Below are 23,736 nucleotides of genomic sequence, written 5' to 3' on the forward strand. Positions count from 1 at the left end.
TGTCAGAGTTATTATAGATCTGGTGCAAAATCACACTGCAAAGCTGTTAAAACTGAAAGTGTTGCACTTAAGTGCCATAGTGACAAACTTGAACATATATTTTACATCACTTTCAAAACAAAATTGTTGTACTTTTTGGTCAGCTACATGTATATGACACCTGCAGTTTTGTCAACTAACCCGTCCAACAGTACATAAAGGAGTCAATTCAGCTCTAGCAGATTCATAACAAGTAGGCCTTCTGTCATCTTTAACACGTCAAGTACATTTTGCTGTTAATACTACCTTTGTACATTGTGGCACTCCTGATACAATATGATATTTAAAAAATAAATGGGCTACTACTTGTGTAGAAATGCAATCCTGAACACTGATTTCAAAAACATAGATGTAGATTTCAAGGGCTATGCAGAGGATACATCAGTGTCAGTATTTAGAATATGTACATTTTTCTTTTTTGTTCAGCCCGTGGTCTTATTTTTTTACTCTCAAAATTTTAATTATAGACTCTTACAACTAGTGAATCTATTGTGGAAGATAGAATTATATCCATAGACTGTTGTAAAGTTTTAGTTGTACAGCTGTCATAACGGTCGTTGAAAAGCATTCCGGTTAATTTCCAAAATTATTATTACTGTATGGTCTTAGGCTAATATTAGCATTTGCTTGTGAGTAATCAGTTTTATTATAAAATCTGATCTAAACTGTCTGATCCTTAACTTGTCTGGTCTTTCAGTAGTTTAAATTAAACCTTTTTATGGATACTTTATCTTTAACATGCTTTAAATTTTTGTATCTTTTGTCCTTTATTGCTGCGTTAGTCAATCAAGTCAATCAATTCTCTAAAATATTTGTGCATTTATGCAAATTGTCCTTTCATTCTTCTAATTTTAATAGATTTTTTTTCTAATTAATTACTTACATTATTATTTTTTAAGCTTTTAATTCTGCAGTTTTATTCAGTTTTTATTCTGTGTACTTAATTCTAATTATTTGTACTGTTTTTATTATTTATTTAATTTGGTTATTATACTGTATTTACTCTTTTACATGTTTCATTTCATTGTATTTCACGTTATGCTATGTTATTTATTTTTTCTTTTCTTTTTAATTTTATTTCATGTTATATCCTCTGCCTATAAACCACTTTGACCTCTGTGTGTAAAAACGTGTTCCATAAATAAACTTTTTGTTGCTACAGTCAGGCCTCAGGTCGTGTGCCGGGACAGCAGAGCTGCAGAGTCCGAGCCGTCGCAGCGGCCCCTGAACGCATCAGCGGGTCCAGCTCGGCGTGCAGCGTCTCCGGGTGTCAGAGCGGGACTGAGCCGCTGCAGGAGGAGCAGCACGGTGTCGGATACTCACATCTCTACTTTAATCCACCCGGGAGATGAAATCCGTGTTTTAATCGCGTGGAAACTTGTGTCCAGTCCAAGATGACGGTGGATTTTGAGGACTGCATCAAAGACTCTCCCCGGTTTAGGTAAGAAAAGAGAAAAAACTCTGCACGCTGACTGTCTGAACTGTTGAACGCCTCGATTCTCTGCTCGGTTGCTGCTATCGATGAGATGGTTCACGTTGTTTCTAGATCTTTGCATGCGTCTCCGTCAGTGGGATTAAATGCTTCGATCCAATAACTGGTGGATTGCAATCACAGTTTTGGAACATCAGTCAGATTTGTGCGCATTTTCTGACACAATGATGAAGATGAGCAGTGAGCTGTCACATGGGCTGACTGGGAGCTGCTTGGGTTTCTACAAACTGCTCTTCATGCATTTATCATTTAACATATGAACCAACCTACACTGAAAAAAAAAATCGAACTTTTAAGCAGTTTTTAACTGTATTTTTTGGGCAATTTACTGTTATTTTACCGATTTTTCCAGTTGGTCAAATTACAGATAATATCTAGTAAAATCACTAACTAAATAAATAAATAACTAAATAAATATTAATTTGTAAATAAGTAAACATCCCAAAAAAATTAAGTAATGTCTACATCAAAAATCTGTATTTTTTCAAAAATTATTGAACAATGAATGTCCATAAAATACACCTTTGTTGTATTTAAATCTGGTAAATTCTTATTATTTTACAGAGATTTGCTGTAATGTCCACAGTTTTTACAGTTTTTGAATGTTATAATTTCTAACAAATGTTTTTGTGGCGCCTTTGCTGCTAGATTTTTTTATTATTTTTTTTTTACCACTTTTTCTAGATTTTTTTTTTTTTTTAATGATTTTTTTTTCTTTTACAGTGTACCTATCAACCAAATTGGTGTTGCAGCTAATTATTTTATTTTGTGCAAAAATAATTCTATTTTACATAGACCAAAAAGGCAAATATGTATTCCTGACCAACTGGAAGCAATTAATAAAACTATTATCATTATTTTTTAGAATAAGGAGCTGCTCAGGAATTTTTCGGTCTTTGATGGATGATTGATTGTCACAGCTCTGGTTCAAACTGTGTCACTAATCACTGGATCAGAGGAAACTGAAGGTTTCCACACAGACTGTGCCAAAGCCCCCGACCGCCGTGCACCAAAGGTTACATAAATACGGCAGGAATTTTCTACACCCACATCTAAACTTGGTCCACTGCTCCCGCAGAGTCAAGAGCCTCTCAGGCTGTGAAGGTCCTTTTAGTGCAGGAAAACGCACTCGGGTCCTTTACTTCAAGAAAATGTGTCAATACAACAGAGTTAAGATCATCCATAATGAGTAAAAGACTTTCAAATGCATTCAAGATGCTACATAAGTATAGAAGCAAGTCTTAATAATGAATCAGTAGAGTGATTTCTTGCACTTTCCTGCTGTATTTGATGAAACTGTACTTTTTGTAACCTTGAACTAATCTACCATTATACAGTGAGTGATTATCAGTGCACATATTTCAGGTTTTTCATTATTATTATTATTTTTTTAAATCCTATGCAGCTTTTTTGTTTTTGCTCAATTTGCAGAAACGATAAGCCAGTCGTCAGCTGTTTGCACTGAAAAACAGGACACCAGGAGGATGAATGTGGGTTAAAACAAAGACAAAAATTAACATATAGAAAGTCTTCAATAATTAAACAGCCTGGCAAATTCATTATCTCGATCTTTGTTGCTTTTATGAAATAAATACAGTTGTACTGACTTAACAAGGAGCCCCAACAAGACAGGTTCTTTCTCTTATGTTCAGTCCATAAGTCGATCATATGTTTGTTGGTTTTTTGCACTCAGGTGAATGTAGTGCAGTAAAAAGTACAACATTTCCCTCGTAAATGTTGCAAAATCGAAGTCTGAAGCAACATAAAATGGAAATGCTGGAATAAAGTACGTTAAAGTTGTGCTTGAGTGAATGAATGTGCTTTCTAACACTGCACTTGTGTGCTCCCTGAGATAAAAATCTCTGCTTCCAAATCAAAGACTTCCAGACTTGGCAGCAGCACCTTAATGACTGCCATCTGGAGCTGGAGGAAGACACAGCTCGACCTTCTCCTTCCTCATTTCGTATGCTAAGCAGCACGCAGGGTCGCAGTGAGACTAGCTGCATGCTAAAGAGTCACCTAGCTCATTATGTAGATGCCTCGCTGTGTGTTTGTGTTATGAATGGGTGGATAAAGTCGCCTCTTATCTGCGAGTGTGGAATGAAAATACACCTCCTCCTCCTCCTCATATGCTGTACAGATTTTCAGATTTTCTCACATGCTAGAGAAGAAATGTTCTCATAAGTGAGCTTCAGTTTACAGCATTTTAAGAGTCTTTTATCCACTGCCTAAGATGTTTAAACGACTAGAAGAGATGCTGAAAGAGACCAAGCGAATGCGTGTTCCTGCAGCCACTGAAGCCTGTAACAGCGTTTTTCAGACAGCATTCAAACGGCTCCTTTGTGGAGCTAAAAGCAGCGCCACAGTATGTAGTGTTACGTAACAACCCCGGAGGTGGATGACTGGAAGGGAAGCGGCAGGAAAATCGGGGCCTTTCACTGTTAGGATTGGCATGACACACCACTGCTTCCCACACGTGTAAAATCGTGCAGGAAGTCTCGGCCCGGACATCTCTGACATGTGGCGCTCCGCTTTGTTTCTGTTGCTTATTGATGAATCACCAAGTGGAGCAAAGTCTTAGATGTTTCCTCCTGTTTGGATGCTCTTTGCAGGGCAGAACCTTAAAGATGAAGAGGCTCCAAAGATCAAGTGATTCATTAGATTTGAACATTTTAGGTCGGAAATATGTCTTGTTTTTTAATTTTGGGAGCGCTTAAATTATGCTTCACATCTACCTATATTTATATCGATGGATCTGCATCTAGTTAATGTTAAATGATGCCTGCGACCGCTTTGGCTGAAGGCTTTATGTTTTCTGGTTCAGTCTGGTTCTCGTAAACACGATGCATCAGTAACGCCTCGAGCAAATTTCTTCAAATTTGGCACAAACGTGGACTTTGACTCAGGCATGTACTGATTTGATTTTTAGCAGTCGAACATCAAAAGTCACTGTGGCCTCACACGTCATGTTCTTGCCTTAACTCAAGCATTCATCCGCTTCTCTCGACAAAATTTCACTTAGCTGTCTATTAAGATAAAAAGATGAGGTGATGATGTTTCCTACCCGAAAGGTCAAAGGTCACTTTCACCGCAGCATTGTAATATTCTGCAAAAAACTCTTACATACTGACTATAATTGAGAAACAGAGTGCATATGTGACTGTATTCCACATTCGGAATTGGTAAAACTAATCTTAGATGCTGTTAAATTCCCTCCAAGTCTTCACTACATATGATGTTATTGATGTAAACTGCAGCTTACATCCACAGAGCAGTAATTCTGGTTTGTATGTTGCTCAGTTTTTGAATGTTTCTGTTGTTCTTAAATGTTATTTTGGTTTGTCAAAGGTAACATGCTCTTTCAACCCACTGATGGCTTTTGGGGTTTAAAGGGTTAAAAGATGGTTGATCACAAACGTTTTTTGTAATGTTTGACAAAAGCATCAGTGAGACAAGAAAAACTCCAAATTAGAGCCCCACATCCGGCCACCAGCGGACAGAAGTTGTCGTGGTTCATGGTTAGCATGTGTTTGGAGATTTTTCTGTTTCAAACTGGATGTTATAAAGTGTGCAGTGCGGCGTATGTGATGACAACTGACACTGCGTCTCAGACACTTGACTATGTGCCATAATCCCACAACTTCCACAATGGCTAAAACGGTTTGAAAACGCTTCCGTTGTCATGCACACCACTTTGGATGCTGTTGTTTGCGTACATATTGTTCCTGTCGTGACAGACAATGAGCTGTGATTGGTCACAGCCAAGAATTTATGACTGTGTAATCTGACCCATCTGAGACAGAAATTTGTTGAAGTCTGAACCCAGCATGAGCGCCTCCCAGCACCACGATAAGTTCATGGCCCATGGATCCCCCGACCAGACTGTGTGTTTAGTCTCAGACAGATGTGACAGCGATGCTCTGCACATCTGTGTTGGTCTGCTGTGATCACACTGCTGCAGGAGCTCCTGTGTTTGTGTTTGCTCTGGCACAACACTGGCAACGGACCACGTTCGACCTGTTTTCTCCCCACTGACGTGTTAATTTGACGCCACACTTCCACACTGTTGAAAGATAATACATATGGGGGACCTCGCTCATGTACCTCCAAAAGGCCTGAGGTGTTTCAGGAGTGATTTTTCAGAGTTGTGTACATGATCACTAAAGTGTTTGGAGCTCATCCTTCGTTAACATCTCAAGCATTAAAACATGATGGTAGAAGTCATTGTTGTGTGTTTTTCTGAAGCCATGATGAATGTAGGGACTTGTGACTCCTTTATGACAAAAATATTAGGACTCACAAACCATTATCCGGAGCTACTTTTAGCCTGAAGATGTTTGATGACTCTGAACCCTTATGAATGCAGAGCTTGAGAGGATGTTTCATTTGCGTCCGTTTTAATGTTTGGCGGGATCCTCGGCATCCCCGCTGCTCCGTTCCCGTGAGCATCCCCTCCTTCAGCAGAATATAACTATTGTCCAGTGAGCTTCTTACTTCCGCTGAGAGACAGACTCTTTTCTCTGTGTCTGAATGGCCTCGGGGCAGCGAGCCCCGATGATCCTTCCTCCCCTCCCATGTCAGCAGCTGGGGGCGGAGGGCTGAGGCGAGGCCGCCGTCATGATGAAGGGCTTCTTATTGAGTCACAGAGCAGCAGCAGAGAGCCCCGACGGGCGGGGAATCCCAGGGCCAGTGACCTGTGGCGCTCGCTGCTCGTGAGTCTCCAGCGTCTGTGAGAAAATGACTGGACGGATGGATTCGTGACACACAGTCAGATGACAGACTGAGGGGAGGGGGGGGGATGACACATTCCCAGAGAGGCCTGGAATGGAGGAAATGCAGAAAATTTGGTGAACTAGCTGCATCAGTTCAATGGAATTAAATAACTAATAGGAAATTAGGTTTGGAAGTTGTACAGTCAGTACACATGAGAACATTAGAAGGCAAATGGCTGAAATCACAGGGATGATGTCGGACTTTACAGTGTGGTAAATGCACGTAAACGTATATATCAAAGGATCAAATTGACTTTAAGTGCAAGAAACTTTGCTGCTGTTTAGAGCTGTCCTAAATGTCATTTTGGGGACGACAGAGCTTTTTATGAGAATAATCTGCAAATATTCAAAACTTCGACAATGGATTAACCTACAATAACATGAAAAGGCACCTTGGATGGTAATCATAGCCAGCTATTTTCAACATTACACTTTGTTAGCATGCAGGTTGCAGGTGCACAACAGCGAAGTTGCTAGCAAAGTTTTTAGTCAACTCAAATTCAACTTTTTGGGTCATTCTTGCAAATTTTGAGCCCCATAGTTTCTATTATTATTCTTAATTTAATTTTATTGTTTTATTTAGTTATTTATTTTATTTTTACATTCAGCCTTTAAAAAGCCGTTTTTAACTGGCCATTCAATAAATAGGTTTTAAAAGTAAATCTGCAGTCAAATGTCATTTGTTTACGCCGCCATGGCATCCCGAGAGCCTGCCCCTGCTGCTGAAAAAATCCTAGAGGAAACACTGCATATATGATGCATTTAAATACAGATCTGGAGGTTCTTTACCATGACGGTGACAGAGAACAAACATTCTTCCAGCTTCAAAACTGGGAGGATTTGCTGTTTAATATCCTTTTAAACTGATTATTTGTTGGTTTTAAAATGAAATATTTACCAATTTTTCTTCTTGATTCATATCGAGGCTACATGTCGTGCACGCAGTTGTCCAAACTGTGCAACCTTTCACAGCCTTTTCAGTGAAATGAATTCATTTAGCTTCTGTTTATTTCTTTAATATTTCAGTGTCCGCGGGGAAAATTGTGATTACAGTCCTTGTTACTTTACTGAGAGAAACTAAATGTCGCAGAGCCCTTTAGCGCCCTCATTTCGTTTCGGGAGCTGTTCCTGTTCATTACTGTCATGTATTAACAACGACGGCGTTTATTACATTTTTAATGGTGCCAAAAAACCTTTTCCTGCTCGGAGTCATGCCGAATCCCAGGCTTCAGGTTCATCTCGGTTCACGGTTGTGACAAATCGTCTTTGTGTTTTGGGAGCTTGGCGGATGTTTCTTGTGTTTCTGGATCTCCAGCTGCATGGAGCTGGAAGGGATTTCTGCTGCGTGGTCTTGTTGCTTCTGCTCTATTTCAGACTGACCTCCTTCCATCTTGAATCTGTGTCAGTGGCCCTTCTGTTCAGCCAAGAGTGCTCTGTGCAGAACTGTGACTCCGGCCAGTCGAGGGTGTTGTGGGGGTGCACCGTTATTGTGACTGGAAAAACAATGTGCTCATATCCACACTGTAAAAAGTGTTGTTTTTTTTTTTCGATTTTCACAGTTGTGTGTGTGTATGTGTTTTTTAAATGACAGATGAAAGGAAAAATTATTAATTTACATACTAACCCTAAAAAAACCAAAAAGAAAAGGACAAAACTTTAAATAAATTCTAAAATTCAAAAATCAATATTTTTCCAAATGGTACATTTTTTTCACTGAATTGGAAATTATTGTCATTTTTAAAAAAAACTTTTTATTCAAATCAGTGAAAGGTGTCATTATTTTATAGATACTTGCGCTTATTTCAAAGAAAATTATGTATTTTAGTGATTAAAAATGGCAAAACTGTTTTTTAACTCTCATTTTACAGAATTTTCCTGTTTTGTTAAAATACACATATCTAATAAAATTATTAAAAAAGAAGTAATCATTTGCATGTTTACTGTAAAAAAGAAAGTAAAAATGCAGATTTTTGATGTGGACATTATGTACAAATTTGTTCCTTTACAATGTGTGCAATATTGTAGTTTTGCTGTGTTTAAATCAGCTACTAAACACAATATTCAACCATTTTTTAAATGTATTTTACTGCCAGATTTTCTCAGATTTTTCTTTTTACAGTGCAGCTGGTCTTCATCATATTCTTATCTTTATGCTGCCTTTATTAATTACTACTTGTCTCTTGTATGATATTGCACATTTTCACCCATCTGGGAACATAAAAAAACTCTTCATGTGGCCCGTGTCCTGTTTGGTATCAGTTTAATGACCTCTGCTTGTGATTGGTGCATTAGATTCATTAAACTCCTGCTCTACTACCATCTCCCCCACCCATCCTAGTTTATTCTGCTATTTTAATTTTCATCCGCGTGCTTGATTTAATGACAGAGAAAGCTCAGTGGCGCCAGGCTGCAGGCCTTTTCACTCTCTTGTTAAGGGCGTCAGCGAGCTCTGTGCGCTCCAGGTAATGAAAGTGACGGGGATTAAGGCAGCAGTGTGCAGTTTGATGGTCGCGTGTCTTAATCAGGGATTGGCCCACATTCACCCGCTCAATCCCCGGACGGCAAGGTGTCGCACCTGGAGGCTTAGCATCCAATTGGTGTCATCCTGATGTGAAGGAGTGCAAACAGATCTAATGATACACAGAGCAATATGATTTTTTAATCACACCCTCCTGCAGAGAAAGCATGGCACCATTAGCTGGAAAAGCTTTTATCTTTTTTTTTTAAACGAGACCAGATGAAGGGCTTTTGCCATTTGGAGCCTCGAAGCTCATGAGGCTCCAAAGCATGTAGGGCGGCTGCTGGAAGGTCTCTGCACAAAGATGATCACAGAAGGAATATGTGTCATCGCTGCAAACACAAAGGCAGCAGATAAACAAGTCTTCAGGGCAGACCTCAGTACATAGTCTGTGTTTGTAGTGCATGCAAATGGACAGAGAGCACCTCTTTACCTTGATAATGCAGACCGAGCAGTCAAGGGTCTGGAGGAGGTTGATCTGTGGGGTTCTATAGTCGGTCCACTGTAGTTCTGTTGGTCCTTGGAGCAGAATTTAAATGCTCAAACAAAATGGCAGAGGGTAAATATAGCGCTGTGTGTCAGACACAGCCCATCTGTAGGAAAACATCACCATCATCATATACATTAAGGCCAATAGTGTTCCCAGTGTACCAGACCATCGGCTGTGTATAAAGATGGACGACCCGTCACCTCTTCACTCACAGTGCAATGGTGAAGCCAAAAATCACTGAAATGGACGCTGCCATCTTGTGCTGGTGATCATTTGCAACCTCTGCAGTGAAGACAGGAGGTTGGAGACGTGCCCAAATATGAACTTCATTTAACCCGCCACCACCGTCTTGACCGTCGAGACAATTTTAGATTAAAAAGAATTGTTAGTAATTGGTAGTTGTAGTTATGTACCAATTACTACTTACTACTGCAATAAATCACTTGAGTTACTAAAGCAACTGTCTTCTCTGCAGTTTGACAGAGTTTTATTGCCATAAATCTGGAAAAAAACAATGACTTTGACAAAATAAAAAATAAAAAATTGAAGTCAGTATGAACAGCCTTGTCCAAGCGCCAACAGGTGTTAGAGATACTGAGGAAACAATAGAGCCTCTACATACTATAGATGTTGTACTGCATTCATTTTTAACATGTTTCCATGCGTCTATGAACACATCCTGTAGTTCAGCCGAACAATCCGTGACTTTTGGTCACATGACTGCCACTAATGGCTTTGCAAATGTGTCAAGGAGCACAGATTTTAAAAGTCCAATTAAAGCAAATGGTTTATTTTTGGCAAGTTTTAAAATAAAACTTGTAGAATAAAGTGCTTTTGATGAAATGTTTAAGCTCTAAGCTTCGATTTGGTTCTGTTTCTGATTGCCCCACACAGATGAGCATTCAAGGACCATCGGAAAGTTGAGAATGTGACATGTCTTTCACTGACCAATGGCTTCATTTCAGTGCTTTTTTTGGTGAAGGTAACATTCCTTTTAAACAGGCTTTTGGGGTTGAAACTAATAACGATGATTGATCACAAAAATAACTTGTCATAATCATTGACAAAAGCATGAATAACACAAGAAAAATAACAAAAAATGGACAAAAAAGATTTTTCTTTTTTTTTTTTTAAAAGCCATTTTTTGCAGCCACAGCTACCAATCATGGCGACTTACACCCTTTTCACAGCATCAGATGACTGATCAGGAACAAACTCATCGAAAATATAAACTTTTAAAACAACATCAGCGTGATAAAAAGTACTTAAAATGTGTTTTTTTTCTTTTTAGATTTGCTCACATCCTATCCGCTAACACGTAGCGCAGGGTTTTTTGATTGAGAAATATGGCTTTGTGTCACGTCTTCTGTCTTTCCACACAGTCTGTGGTCAAGCCTGCCTGTCTGAAAGTCAGAAACACCAACGGGTTTTATAACTCACTCTTGTCTTGTGCAGGAGGTCACAGAACGGGTTTACTTGGTTTATACACTGCATCAGATGTGTCCGTTTGTACGTTCTACATCCTGGAAGTTAATTCATGATTTGTGCAAATGGAGATTAATCCCTGATGAAATGCATTGAGATGCAGAGATGATGTCAGCCCTTTTGTCGCTGTTGTATTGAAGGAGGCGACTCTCCGCAGGAGCCCTGGCTGTCCCTCTCGTTTCATTTTAATGAATAGCAAGACGTTTCACACACTGCACGCACAAAGAGCCATGAAAAGCAGAGCGCTGCATACCGAACACTGTGCTAATCTGCTTCTGTCAGACATCCTGAGAGGTGACAAAGACCTGCGCGCACAACCGGCCAGAGCACCAACAGTTTATTAAGTGCGATGAAATCTAATAGCCAAACCTCACAGCTACCGCTCTGTTCAAGTCCTCTCTTTCAGATCCGCCATCCGGTGTTGCCACCGGTGGAGCGTACTGTGCCGCAGACATTGAATCAGCACTATGGCAACATCCTGAGACCTAAATGATGGACGACTTGTAGTAAATTGGCATTAGTATTCCCTGCACGGCCCATGGAGAGGCAGGGGAGTTGGAATACAAGACCTGAGCCAGTGAGAACAGGACCACATTCACTGAGCACATTTTTAACACTGATAATCCCAGCCTTTGGTCTTACTTCTTTGTGCAACTTGTCTTTTTTTTTATTTTTTATTTTTTTTAGCAGATTGCATGATGGTAACGAAGGCCGAGCATCTGATCTCAATTCTTTATAGCCATACATATCAAACGACTCGGACTGTTTGCAGAGGGAAAAAAAACACTTTTGCCCTCGATATGTGGAAGAAGGGCTCCAATTTGAGACTGGCCGGATAATTTATTTTCTCAGAAACATGAGAGAAATGCTGAAAACTGGTGTACCGGAGCGTAGCTAACAACAGGCTGCAGGAATCTGTCCATTAGCTTCATCTGTTCACCTTTAGCCCTTTCTGACCCTGCAGGGAGGGAGTTCAACATCGGCTGCAACGTGACTCCACGCGAGGCGGCCGGTTATGCCTTGTGAAACGCACTATAATTCTGAGTTAATATAAATAGTCAGACTAATGTTCCTGTTGGATTAACCGGGCTGTAAAGTACAGCTGTCAGATGCACTGCAGCACAGGCTGGCCGTAATTCGACAGGACAGCAGAGCAGCTATTCTCCTCCTCTCTGCTCTGATCAGTCTCTCTCTTTTTTGTTGTTGCTTTCATGTCACGGTAAAGGAATAATTTGATGTTTTGGGAAATGCTCTTATTCGCTTTTTTTTGTTTGGAACATTTGATGAGAAGATTGAGCCAGTTTGCTTAGCTTAGCATAAAGACTGAAAACAAGGAGAAACAGTTGTTTGCCTCCGAAGAAACAAACAAAAATCTCTTTGCCAGCACATTATATCATGTTTGTTTAAACTGGACCAAAACTGATGATATGGGGGGATTGCGCTCCTGGAACATTAACTTCAGGCGTCTCCTCAAAGCCAAGAAATAGTCTGACCCATACCAGCCAGTTGTTTTTATACAAAACCTATTGTATGGATGAAACAAATGCTGTATGACCTAATTAATTACTGAGCTGTAGAGGTGCTCGGCTCGCTCACTTGTTCTGCCCATTTCCTGTGTTCATGCTAAGCTAAGTTTGGCTTTCAACTAGTTTCTTGATGAACCAGATGATCAGATAAACCAGAGTTGCATAGAACACTTTCTAGAATTTATCTCCAGCCAGTCCTGCACCTTTGTGGAAACAACACAACCATGTCAAGAAGGAACGAGAACTCAAAACTGTTATAGGTGCAGTATGACCCAGTTATGCCATCAATCAGAAAAAAGGGGAAAAAAGTTACATTTCTTAGGTTTTTTATTTTACAATAAAAAAAAACAACAAAAATCATTGTGTCCAGCATTTCAAATATCAGCATACATAGATATTTTACTACGTTTTAATTAGTGTCCATATTTGTCTCCTTTCTGCTCTTTGTAAACACAGACTGCAGTTCAGTTGAAAAACCCCAGAATTTTTATCATATGACAAATCACAGCTGAGTCTAGGGCTGCAAATAACGATTATTGTGATGATCGATTAATTACTTATGAATTATTATTTATGGTTATTCGATTAGTTCTGTTCTTTTTTTTTTTTTTTTAAACAAACATTTTTGTTTAGCCATTATTAACCCAGGTAAGTTATAAAGAACATATTTTCATGAAGAAAAAGAAAAACACAAGAGAATTGTGCATTTTACAGCATAACACAGCTCAAATCAAAAGAGACACAATGAGCTTCATATTTACCTTGTCAGTGTGAAGCTTTTTCAATTCATAGCATCAAACACAAAAAAATGCAGTAAAATTGTTTAAAAAAACAACAACATACAGTTCATTTTTGTAAAGTTTGCACGTCACTCATCTTTTTTGTAGCTTTAGTGTGAAGTGCTCCCACACTTTGGATAACTTTGGTCAAATCGTCTGAATTATCTCTTTTGTCCTTTTTCTTTGAACTTTCACCAGCCACCTTCGCACTCTCGCTAAAAGCATCGACTGTGCTGTGGCACATGTGACACAGAACAAGGCCAACTATTGGCTGCTGGCTGCGCCTCCTGCTGTCCTGGTAGATTACAGCCACCGGGGGCTTATTGCTGCCGCACTTTGGTAGCTGCTTTGACAGATTGTTTTAAAATTAAAAAAACAAAACAACAACAAAAAAAAACAAAAACGGGCCACTTACGATACAAAATGTTATTAACCAACTAATTGCTGACTAAATTATTTGACAACTGTTCTGATAATTAGTTGTTTCAGACCTAGCTGAGTCACTAAAAGCGTCTCTGGTGCATCAAGGAATGCAGAACATTTTGTTTCTGGTGAGAGGAAACTTTTCATTTTTGTACATGTTTTAAATGTAACATGTAAAAATAGGTGGTTTTGATGAAATCTCACAATTTTTAGCTTTGAACTGGTTAATTTCTGGAATAAACCGAAAGTTACAAATGATTAGTTCAAAGACTGTCAAAAAGTTGACATTCTTCATGTTTTTGCAGTTACTTGCTAATATAAATGGTGTCATTTTTGCAACTTAAATAACTAACTTGCCTTTGAACCCACTGGTGGGTTTTGGGGCTTAGAGGGTTAACTTCAAAAACTTTTTGTGGCCATGCTGCAGTAACTCCACAAAGCAGACGTTCTGCACATCGTGAAGCTCTAACTGGCTGATCGCCTCTCGTCTTTATGCTAAGCAAAGCTAAGCGAACCAGCAGGCTGGTTTGTGGTATTTCTTAAGACGCTCTGTCCGACCACGTCAGAAATCAGATGTGTTTATAGAATGTAAATATAACTCCCCACTTAGATTGTTGAGCCCAGATTGTTTAAAATGCTTCCGCTTCACGAGTTCATGAAGTGGAAACATTACAAAAGCTTCATGTTTTTAAAACCAGATTAATCTGTCAGGTTTTCTCATTAGGGCTACAAGCGTGTTCGTGTCACGTTTTACATTCAAAATAGATTCCTAATTGGAAAATACCCAGTTTCCTCAGCACATAATAGCTGCGTTGCTCCGATCTCACAGTCCATCTGTCAGCTGTGTTTTTAGACTGCGCTGGAAGAGATTTGCTGTTTTTTAAAAGCTTGCCCTCCAGTCGAAGGCAGCATGTGAGGAACTGTCCTCTGGGCTTAGCCGTTTTGCTCGTGGCTGTGCGTCATTTGTCAGCAGACTCACAGATAACGTGCATGTGGCCTTATTTCACGACTTCACTCCTGATACTTAAAGGGAGCTTTACGCAGAGTGGTTGATAGAAAGTTATGGCTGAACTGATTTCACTGGTTAACGTCACGTCTCTGCAACGTCTCCCCTGATGACCCAGCTGCTCCCTCAAGAGGAAAGCGGCTGGGCAGTTTCCAGGTGTATCAACATCTGCCCGTGCTGCATGTTTATCACCCAGTGGGTCAGGAAATGGGATCAGGTTATTGATAGAAGTGGGAATTTCTTCTGCACAGCTGGGGAATAAGAAATGACTGTACGTCCCGGCACTCAGCTCAGATTCGAAATGCTGAATCACACGTGTACAAGCATCTGTTTTTGATTTGTTCCATCCCTCTCACTCCCTGCCTCATACTCTCCCCTTCTCTTTCCCTTTTCCGTCCTCCCTGCCTTCCTCTGTGTGCGGGGGCAGACCTCTGGTCTCGGCTGGGCCAGAACCGGGTCTAGGGACGGGTCAGGAAGTGCGTCAGTTCGCTCAAATATTAAAAGCAGGTTCAACGTAAAGGGCAAATCCCCAGAGACATGATGTGTGTGAGGAAGTTGCTGACTCTCCCATTATGACACCCAGCCCTGAGTCACAACAGAAACCCCTTAAACACCCTGAAACTACTTCCAGAGTTAATAAACGACCTCTGCACACAAGGAGAAGACTGATTTATCCTGCTGTCAATAAAGAAAGATGTTGATTAAAGGGATAAAGTATCTTTACAATTTAGTTTCCTGCTTCCATCCTTTTACAAAGTGAGGATTTTTAGCTTCTCTCTGTTTGATGTCATTCCTTTACCAGTGTTGAGCTGGAGTATTTCAATGCTGTTTATTTGTCTAAAAGCAAGTTCAGCTAAAGATTTAAAACTACCATGTCCAAATAGAGAGTCTCATTAAATTTTGTTGTGGCTCAGGATCAATCAAAAAACAAATGTTTGGGCTCAACAGAAACATTACAAAACAGTTTGCACTAATGTTTTTTGAGTTATGACAACTTTTAATGAAGTTATGTTTAAGTGCTTTCATGTAGAACTGCAACCATCAGTTGATTAGTTGATTGGCAGAAAATTATTTTCATAATTTATTTTACATATATGATAGTTTAAAATGCAAAAATTCCAAAAATGAAGGCTTTTATTTGACTGATTAATATCTGCACAAACCTTAGCTCGATCATTTGTTTATGTCTGCTGCCACACAGGTGTCCTAAATATGAATAATCTTCTAAGTAAATGCAGCATTACCAATCAATAACTTAAACAGTTTGGATATAAATTGAGCACACTGCTGTTTTGAGCCATGGATTCATGACACAGACTGCAAAGGTTGTTGCTACACTTGTCACTGGGATAAAAACGCTATCCAAGTTGATACCGCATTGAGTTACCATGTGCGCTGACCAGGGGTTATTAAGCGTGGCAGAAGACTTTGTCATGGTGCTCCTTCAAGAGCTAAACCCTTGCAAGGCATTCTGCTTGCCAACATGTAGTCGCTACAACATTAAACAGTAAGAAGATGAAAACGTCACTGGAACATCCCAAGTTCCTGGTTCTTGAACATATTTGGGCTTCGAGCTGTCGTTGACAAAAAGAGACGCTTGATTACATCATCCTGTGCTTTAGGAGGCCATGAGTGGTGTATTTTTTATTTATTTGATTATGCTTTATAGACCAAAATCAAATTTATTTAGACTATATTTTGGCATTTTCACCTTTATTAGATAGATGTAGGTGAAGGACATGGCATGAAGCTTGAGCCAGCTGTGAATTGAACTGGGGACTCTCTGCTTTAAGGTGTTTGCAGCCATGTGGTATACATGGCAACCACTCAGCTATTGGGTCACCCTACACTACACCATTAATTGATTAATTGAAAAATGCAACCATCAGCTGAATCAATAATAAACATAATCGTTATTTGCAGCACTACTTTGTGCTTGTCAAGCAGGTTCATCACTTGTCCCTTGTAAAGAAGCTTTGAAGGTCATTTGTGTTCATGTTTTCTAGTTTTTCCTCATTTTGCAGGATATTCAGAAAATCTGTCAATTTAGTGAAAGTGTTTTCTTTGCTTGTGATCCGTCCCTCTTAAATTGCAGCACACTGAACTCTCAGGGCTACGAGAGAAAAATGCTTAGTTCAGTTTTACCAAAGACAAAGTTGCCGTCTTCTTGTAGCTTGTTTTGTCCAGTATATAGTCTAAATTCACACAAGACAAAAATCCCGTCACATCCTCACAGATGAGAAGCTGGGGCTAATACATGTAATGTTTTTTTTTGCAATTAATACATTAATCCGGCACTCCGTTTTGTTCCAATCATGCCTTGGGAGACGCAAACAGGAGTGATGATGTTAAAGAGATTTTAACCCGTATGAAGCCACTCTGGAACAGCCGTTAACAGTTTACTTTTGCAATGTACAACTATCAGTTGACTACATCTGATACTGAAGGACAAATATGATTATGAGGCGAATGCTAAAGCTGCAGTGTTTTCTGATTTTTATCATTTCAATATCGACAACATACTAACCCTGACTGTGTTGTAGAGTTTGTTGTGTTTCCATCACTTTACCATCTTTTGTATCATTATTTTATTGACCTTGTCTGCATTTTCAAGATTGACGGCTCAGTCTGTATTTTGCATTCCACTTAACTCATTTTTCATTGTTTTCTCACTTGATGTTTGTTGCGGCTCTCTCGGGAGAGTGTGGTTTGGTGAGGAGGCCAACGAGCCGTGACTCAACTTCATTTTTCACAGAAAACTGTGCAATTCTCCTCCTTTCTTTCTTCTCTCTAAGTCTGGGACTGTGAGTCTGTGGAGGGTTGTTTTCTTTGCCATGTTTCAGCTTTGTTGACTGAGTGCAGGCAGCTATCCCACACTGCACTTCATGTCATTGTCTTTTGCTCATCAGTTGTCTTGTAAACTCCTACAAGAAAATTAGCAAAGAGTGTACTGTCTTCTACAAATATCAGATTGAGCAATGAAAAGCACATTCTACACTGTCAAAGAAAAAAGATCTGTAAAAAAAAAAAAAAAGGAAAATCTGGCAGCAAAGCAACCAGTAAAAACAATACATGGTAAAACAGGGGAATGCTTCAATGTTTAAAAACTGTAAAAACAGGAAAATAGATAAAAAACTAAATATTTGTAGCTGATTTAAATACAGTGAAACTATGCAGTATTAAAAGTCCAGATTTTTATGTGAACATTATGTACAGTTTTTGCAGTTAACATGTAACTGGATACTTTATACTATCCGTAATTTGTAAAAACAGGAAAAACAATCAGTTAAAGCTTGATTTCCATAACTTTTCTTCCAAAAAACACCAAATAACTGCAAAATTACAATTTTTTTCTGATTTAAATATAGTAAAAACTGCATAATTTTCCAGTCAAACTTTGTAAAAGATTGAATTAATTAGTATAAATACACATTTTTGATGTGGACATTATGTACAGTTTTGTTTTTAACATGTAACTGAATGCCTTTTTGTGTGATGTTACAAGTTATCTGTCATTTAACAAATTTAACAAAATGTAAAATAACAAACAAAAAAAAGATTAATTTTTTTCCAGTGCAAGATCTTTCCTTTCCAATACCCTCCCTGGCCTTGTCCCCTTGTTATCCTTCCTTGCTGGCAGTGTCAGGGCCCGGTTAGGTCCCTGCTGGTTGACAGCAGTCACATCAGCATTCAGGCCCACTGGCTGATGTTGGAGGGGTCAGGGGTCATGGAGGAGGGCCGGACAGCGACGTCAGACCAGAGGAAACACCTGGGGGAAGCCCAGAAGGAAGAGAGACTGTCAGTCAGCTGAACTGACACTGTGACATTCACATGATGGCTCAGTGCTTAACTCCACGTGATAATCTGCACTACGAATCTGCTGTGAAATAAAGTGTAGTTTGTGATGTTTTTAGAAATTTGGGGTTAAAAATCAAAAACATCTGACTTTCCAGCTTGAAGTGTGTTGAGAATAAAAAGTTGTGAGCATAATTCATGTGCCTGTCGTTAGAACTGTTGTTTCTGCGAGCACCATCTCCCAAGCTTCTAGACAGGAAGGAGCTGAATGCTTCACACGTCTGGTATGTCTTTCTAGTGCAAGCCAAGCTGCATGTTTAGCCCACAAAAATGCCGGGAAGACTCCCAGCTCAGCCCCAACACTGCCGGACACATCACGCCTGTGTAGGGATTTTCACTAGGGGGAATTCAGCTATTTCACCAAAATGTCAGGGTGTTACACTCCAGGATTGGCTCTCTGTGAGCTATTCTGTGCCGGTTTTTACTCGGGCAGCCTGGTGTGCTGCCCAGAAAACGGCTGCGAGAAGCTCTGCGTCTGTAGGCTTTATTGTCTTCCTCCCTTCAATGGAACATTGTCCAGGCCGGTTCTCACAGCCCAGGCCTCTTCAGGATCCTCCGTGTGTGTGTTCCTTCTTTCTTCTCTCTCGTCTTCATTGACATTTTTGTGTGTTGCAGTCATCTTGGACCACCCTGTGTTAATATAAACCTGCGCCGCCGGCCGAGACCTCTCACATCCTGACCCGTCTTTGGCCTGTCAGCCTGCTGATCAGCAGTGTCCCCTCCCTCCCCACCTAGCCTTACAATGCTGTTGTGACGTCGCACACATCCTCGATGCAATAATAAACACACAGTCTGAGGCTCACCCTTCAAGCCTGTTTCCCCCGTGATGGAGCTCAGGAAGCACTCGCAGACCAAACTTGTGCAGAGGCCAGCTCTTAACACAGGAGTGGTGTAAACACAACATAGTGTTGTCGTGCCGAAAGGGTTAATCTATGTCATGATTTCCCTACTTGACCGTCTTTGTTGCGTTTTCCACATGGGCTTTGGTGGCCTAATTGCACGACCCCCTCCCACCCCATAGCTGATGGGGGATGGATGGAGCTGGCATCGCGTTATGTATGGCGACTTCACCCAGCTGGTTTGTTAAAAGGCCTAATTGCAGCCACTTCTCCATGTTGCGAGCCAGTTTTATCATCGTGTAGCAGTAAGACTTCTTAACCTGCGGCCCTCTCAGTCTTCCACAGTTTAAACTGAAAACAAGAAATGATTCAGTTTCTGTCCAGAGAACTTTTGAAAGACCTACATCAGGGGCTAAATCGGTGTGTTTGTATTAGCTTCACTAGAAGCCAAGAAAAGTGGCTCCACTGGTTGGGTCCAGACGTAAACCCCTTTAAGACACACACTCTTTTCCAGTGATCTGAATGTGTCAGCTGTAACCTAAAACACCATTTATCAATGATAATTATTAACCAGGTTTTGACTAAATGTTAGCAGGAGTTGAAGGTTAGTTTGTTGCTTCCAGTTGTTTGTAGGAGTCTTTCCTGAGAGTTTATTGAACACCTGCAGCATCAGACAGCACTCTCATACTGAACTGATGCTTTAAAATGGATAACTCAAAACAAGGAGGCATAAGTCCGATCAGTGAGAAAGAGGCAGTGATGACATGAACAAAAGGACATATTTTTAGATATAAACGACAAACTATTTTGTTTGCAAGTTTTACTTTTGAAATGAGTTTTTTTTTAAATGGGTGTGTTTCTATCTTGTCTTAAAAAGACATCAAAACATGTGAAATTAATACTGGAACATGAAAAAAATCAAGATTAATTCATATTTCTTGAAATTGCTCTTCAAGAGTCATTTTTTCCCCCTCTCGATTATTCTGCTGATCCTATTTTGTCTGCTTTGGTTAATTATTTGACCCACAGAATGTGTCATAATATGAAAACATACCTTCAGATTCCTAGTTTTGTCTCACCAGGGATCGAAACCCAAAAGATGTCAAACTTGCAACAAACTCACCACATTGAGAGGCTCTCACTAGTGCAAATCAGCCATTTTTACTTTTTAGATTACTTTAAAATTCCCTTATTGACAAAATTAACATGAGTTAATCTTTAGTTGAACAGTCAACTAGCTCTTTCTGTTATCTCTGCTGGTTCTTGGTCTGTTTTAGTCATTTGAATCTTCACCTGACTGTTGCTCAAGAACTGCAAAAAAAGTTACAGCGCTGTGTTAAAGAAACAGTAATGGCAGTGTAATGTTTGGCCAAGTGTAGTTACAGACTGTTGCATCACACCGCTCTGCTCTTCCCCTGAACTGATCTGTGGTGGTGGTTTGTGTTCCTACTGATGTTTTATCCATTAAAGCTGCGAGAGCAGGATTGTTGTGTTGTGTCATGTTGATATCAATGTGGGAGTTTATTGTTTATGAGATCTGCAAAATGACTTCATCGCTGACCAACAACAAGTCAAGGTCACTCAGGACCCGCTGGCCACGTTCCTGTTCATTGTCTGTTTTCCAAGAACGGCCGCATTAACAGGAAGTTCAGGACTCATGACTGCTTCCAGATTCACTGTAAATACTGGACCGGACCTCATCCTCTCTTCCTGTCTGAGTTTATCATCCTATTATACGCGGCAGATTGAGTTCTTTGTCTGGACAGAGCGTCCAGCGCTTATTGCTAGCTGATCTCTATAATCTCCTGTGCTGTGGTTGTAGTGTTCAGTACAAACTGGGGATCTATTAGCAGCTAATACAGCTCTAACCACAAAGCTCCAGAGGCTTTGAGGAACTCGAATGATGTGTGGAAAACTGCTAAAGGAACAAACAACGCCAAAGGCAATCTGTTAATTGATCATTTCCAGCTCTATATTTTTATTCTGAGACTCCTATAGAGTAGCTTTGCATGATTGATCTTATTTTGACCCATCATACAGCCCTTTAACCCACTCTTTTCTTATTGTCCAACCTGCGGAAGAGTGCACCAAGTACTTGTAAGCAGTGCTGTTTGCTTGTTTTGTCAGACCAACAGTCCAAAAGCAGAAAATATTTGATTTAGAATGATAAAAAATAGACAAACGAAGACAATTTTCTTGTTTCAGAAGCCGAAACCAGACCAACTGCATTTAAATAGATTTCTGGGTTTAACTGATCTATAATCATTTCAGCATCACAAGGTAGATTACAAATGGATGGCATGATATGCGCCTTTTTAAAAATTTTATTTCTATAACACCAAGAAACACCAAAAAATCGTATAAATTTAAACATTAAATAAGACTGATTCATGTTAATTTGCTTTACGCCTCATTGTATCACCTTTTACAATTTGCTTGAAGTTTTCACGTTTAACGAGAGAAAAAGTGTATAAAACGTGCATCACAATACCAAAATCCAGAATTATTCACCTTAGTTGAAAGATACTTAACAATGATACTCAAACTGTGTCCACTGCTGTTTGAGATTCATTTTCATTATTGTTTAAGGTACACATTTTCTCAATGACTCTTTTATGAAATGTAAAATCTTGGGCAATAAAGACGAACAACAAGTCCTCACTTTTGAATTGAGGATTAATGAATCATTGTTCAGATATGTATGCCTTCATTGATAATCCACTAATCCTTTCATATCAATGTTTAATTAAGATATTTTGGCCTCATTTCTAGGAACTAGGTGTCCGTACTGGGCTCCACCAACGCTGGATCAATGAAGTAAATGGGTTATAGTTAGTAGACTCCTGCTACCTCATGTATTTGGAAAGATGTGTGATGATGAAACCTGTTCAATAACCTGGTAACTGTCAACATACTGGATGCAACAACAATCAGTGCCCCACTATTGGACAATCTAAACAGATAAAATTGGAAGAAAAAGTATGATAAAGATGCTGTTTTCTCAGGGAAAAATAGGTTGTAATGTGGCTTTTAGACACTTAGAGTCTTCAGTGTTGAAATCTCTCCAGCTGTCTGACTGCAGAATGAAAGGAGATATTGTGCAGGAGACGTCTGTTCCAAAGCTGACCTGTAGTTAAAGCTTTGAAATATTAGTGGAAAGGCTGACACAGGAAAGAAAACCCTCGCAGATCCAACTCAGATGCAGCAGGAGAGAGACTTTCTGCCACATTACGTTCGGGCCTGCGCTTTCACACATCCGTTCATATTTTCGACGCAAGCAGCTCTAATACTCAGCTAATAAGTCTGGCTTCGCTCGGGTCGTGTACCCATAAATTAATCTGTCTGAGATGGAGCTAAAATTAAAATAATCCAGATGTTTCGCCATTTCTTGGCGGCACAAATCCCAGAGCCAGATGAATTATAAATGGAATCAATGTTATTTTCCTTATTTTAGACATTAAAAAAAAATAAATCTCAGAGGACGACTTCAATGAGAAGAAAGCAGCTATACTTGACACATTTGCATATTTTATACATGAAAGGGCCTTTTATCATCTGGTGATTGTTCTCCTCTCTGTCTTTAACTTGTGTAAAGATGTTTGTTTGCTTTAGTCTAAATTATGTGGATGTCTCTGTTAGGAGAGAGTCTGCACGTTGTCCTGGTAGATGTGTGCAGGTTTTAAATTTGAGCGGGAAAGATTTTAAAAAGAAGCGGGAAAGGCCTCCTCAGCTGTTGTTGCTGGTCTGTCTTACTCTCTGGCTGTGAGGTGGGAGGACGGGGGGAGATGTGAAGTGTTTTTTCTTTTTCTTTTGGCAGACGAACCCTCTTCTTGTGCTGCCTCAGCCTGGAGAACGATCAGACGATGGCTAAGGGCAGCTGCTCAAGGGTCACTGCAGGGTCAGGAGTCATGATTTGGCAGCCGGTGTCTACTGTATGTGTGATTGAGTTGCTAGTACATTAATCTCTCACTACCAATAAGGTGCAGTAAGTGACTGTGCCATCTATTAGTTCATGTAGCAGCCTGGCAGAGCTTATCAGTTGGTTCACTCAAATATCTCAACAACTGATGGACTTGTTGTCATGAACAGACATCCACGGTCTTCAGATGCTGAATCCTATTTATTTTGGGGATCCTCTGATTTTTCTTCTCGTCCTTCTATGAGGTTGACAGGTCTCGACTACAATTTACAACTAATAATTTGTATTAACTTGTGATGTTATAGTGACCTTGTAAAATTTTAATTTGTCTAATGCTTAGATTACAGCCTGTGTTTTGTGATAAATGGTAAATGTTAGCATGCTAACAAGATAAGCTTAAATGGTAAAGGTGGCTTCCTCCCACAGTCCAAAAATTTGCATTGTCGGTTAAATTTTAAACAATTTTCTTGACCGGTAGTCAGCAGCAAGGTGGATCAAAAATCTATCAATTGCTTTTGGATTTGCAAGAGTGATTTAGTTACAAATATCACATAGTGGTTGAAGTGCTGTCCTAGTAAATTTGTGGGCTCTTG

At 39.7% G+C, this 23,736-nt stretch overlaps 1 protein-coding gene across 2 annotated transcripts in view; it reads left to right on the plus strand.

The window, feature by feature from the left end:
- Positions 1-1,312: 1,312 nt before the first annotated feature.
- Positions 1,313-23,736, plus strand: part of LOC103359731 (arf-GAP with coiled-coil, ANK repeat and PH domain-containing protein 3-like) — an 86,776-nt gene continuing 64,352 nt past the window's right edge. For both annotated transcript variants that reach the window (XM_008285230.1, XM_008285231.1), the window contains exon 1: positions 1,313-1,480. In XM_008285230.1, the coding sequence (XP_008283452.1) occupies positions 1,434-1,480 (47 nt within the window). In that variant the 5' untranslated portion in view covers positions 1,313-1,433. The remainder of the gene's footprint in view (positions 1,481-23,736) is intronic.

Source organism: Stegastes partitus, unplaced genomic scaffold (genome assembly GCF_000690725.1).
Source record: "Stegastes partitus isolate 25-593 unplaced genomic scaffold, Stegastes_partitus-1.0.2 Scaffold392, whole genome shotgun sequence".
Taxonomy (NCBI): domain Eukaryota; kingdom Metazoa; phylum Chordata; class Actinopteri; family Pomacentridae; genus Stegastes; species Stegastes partitus.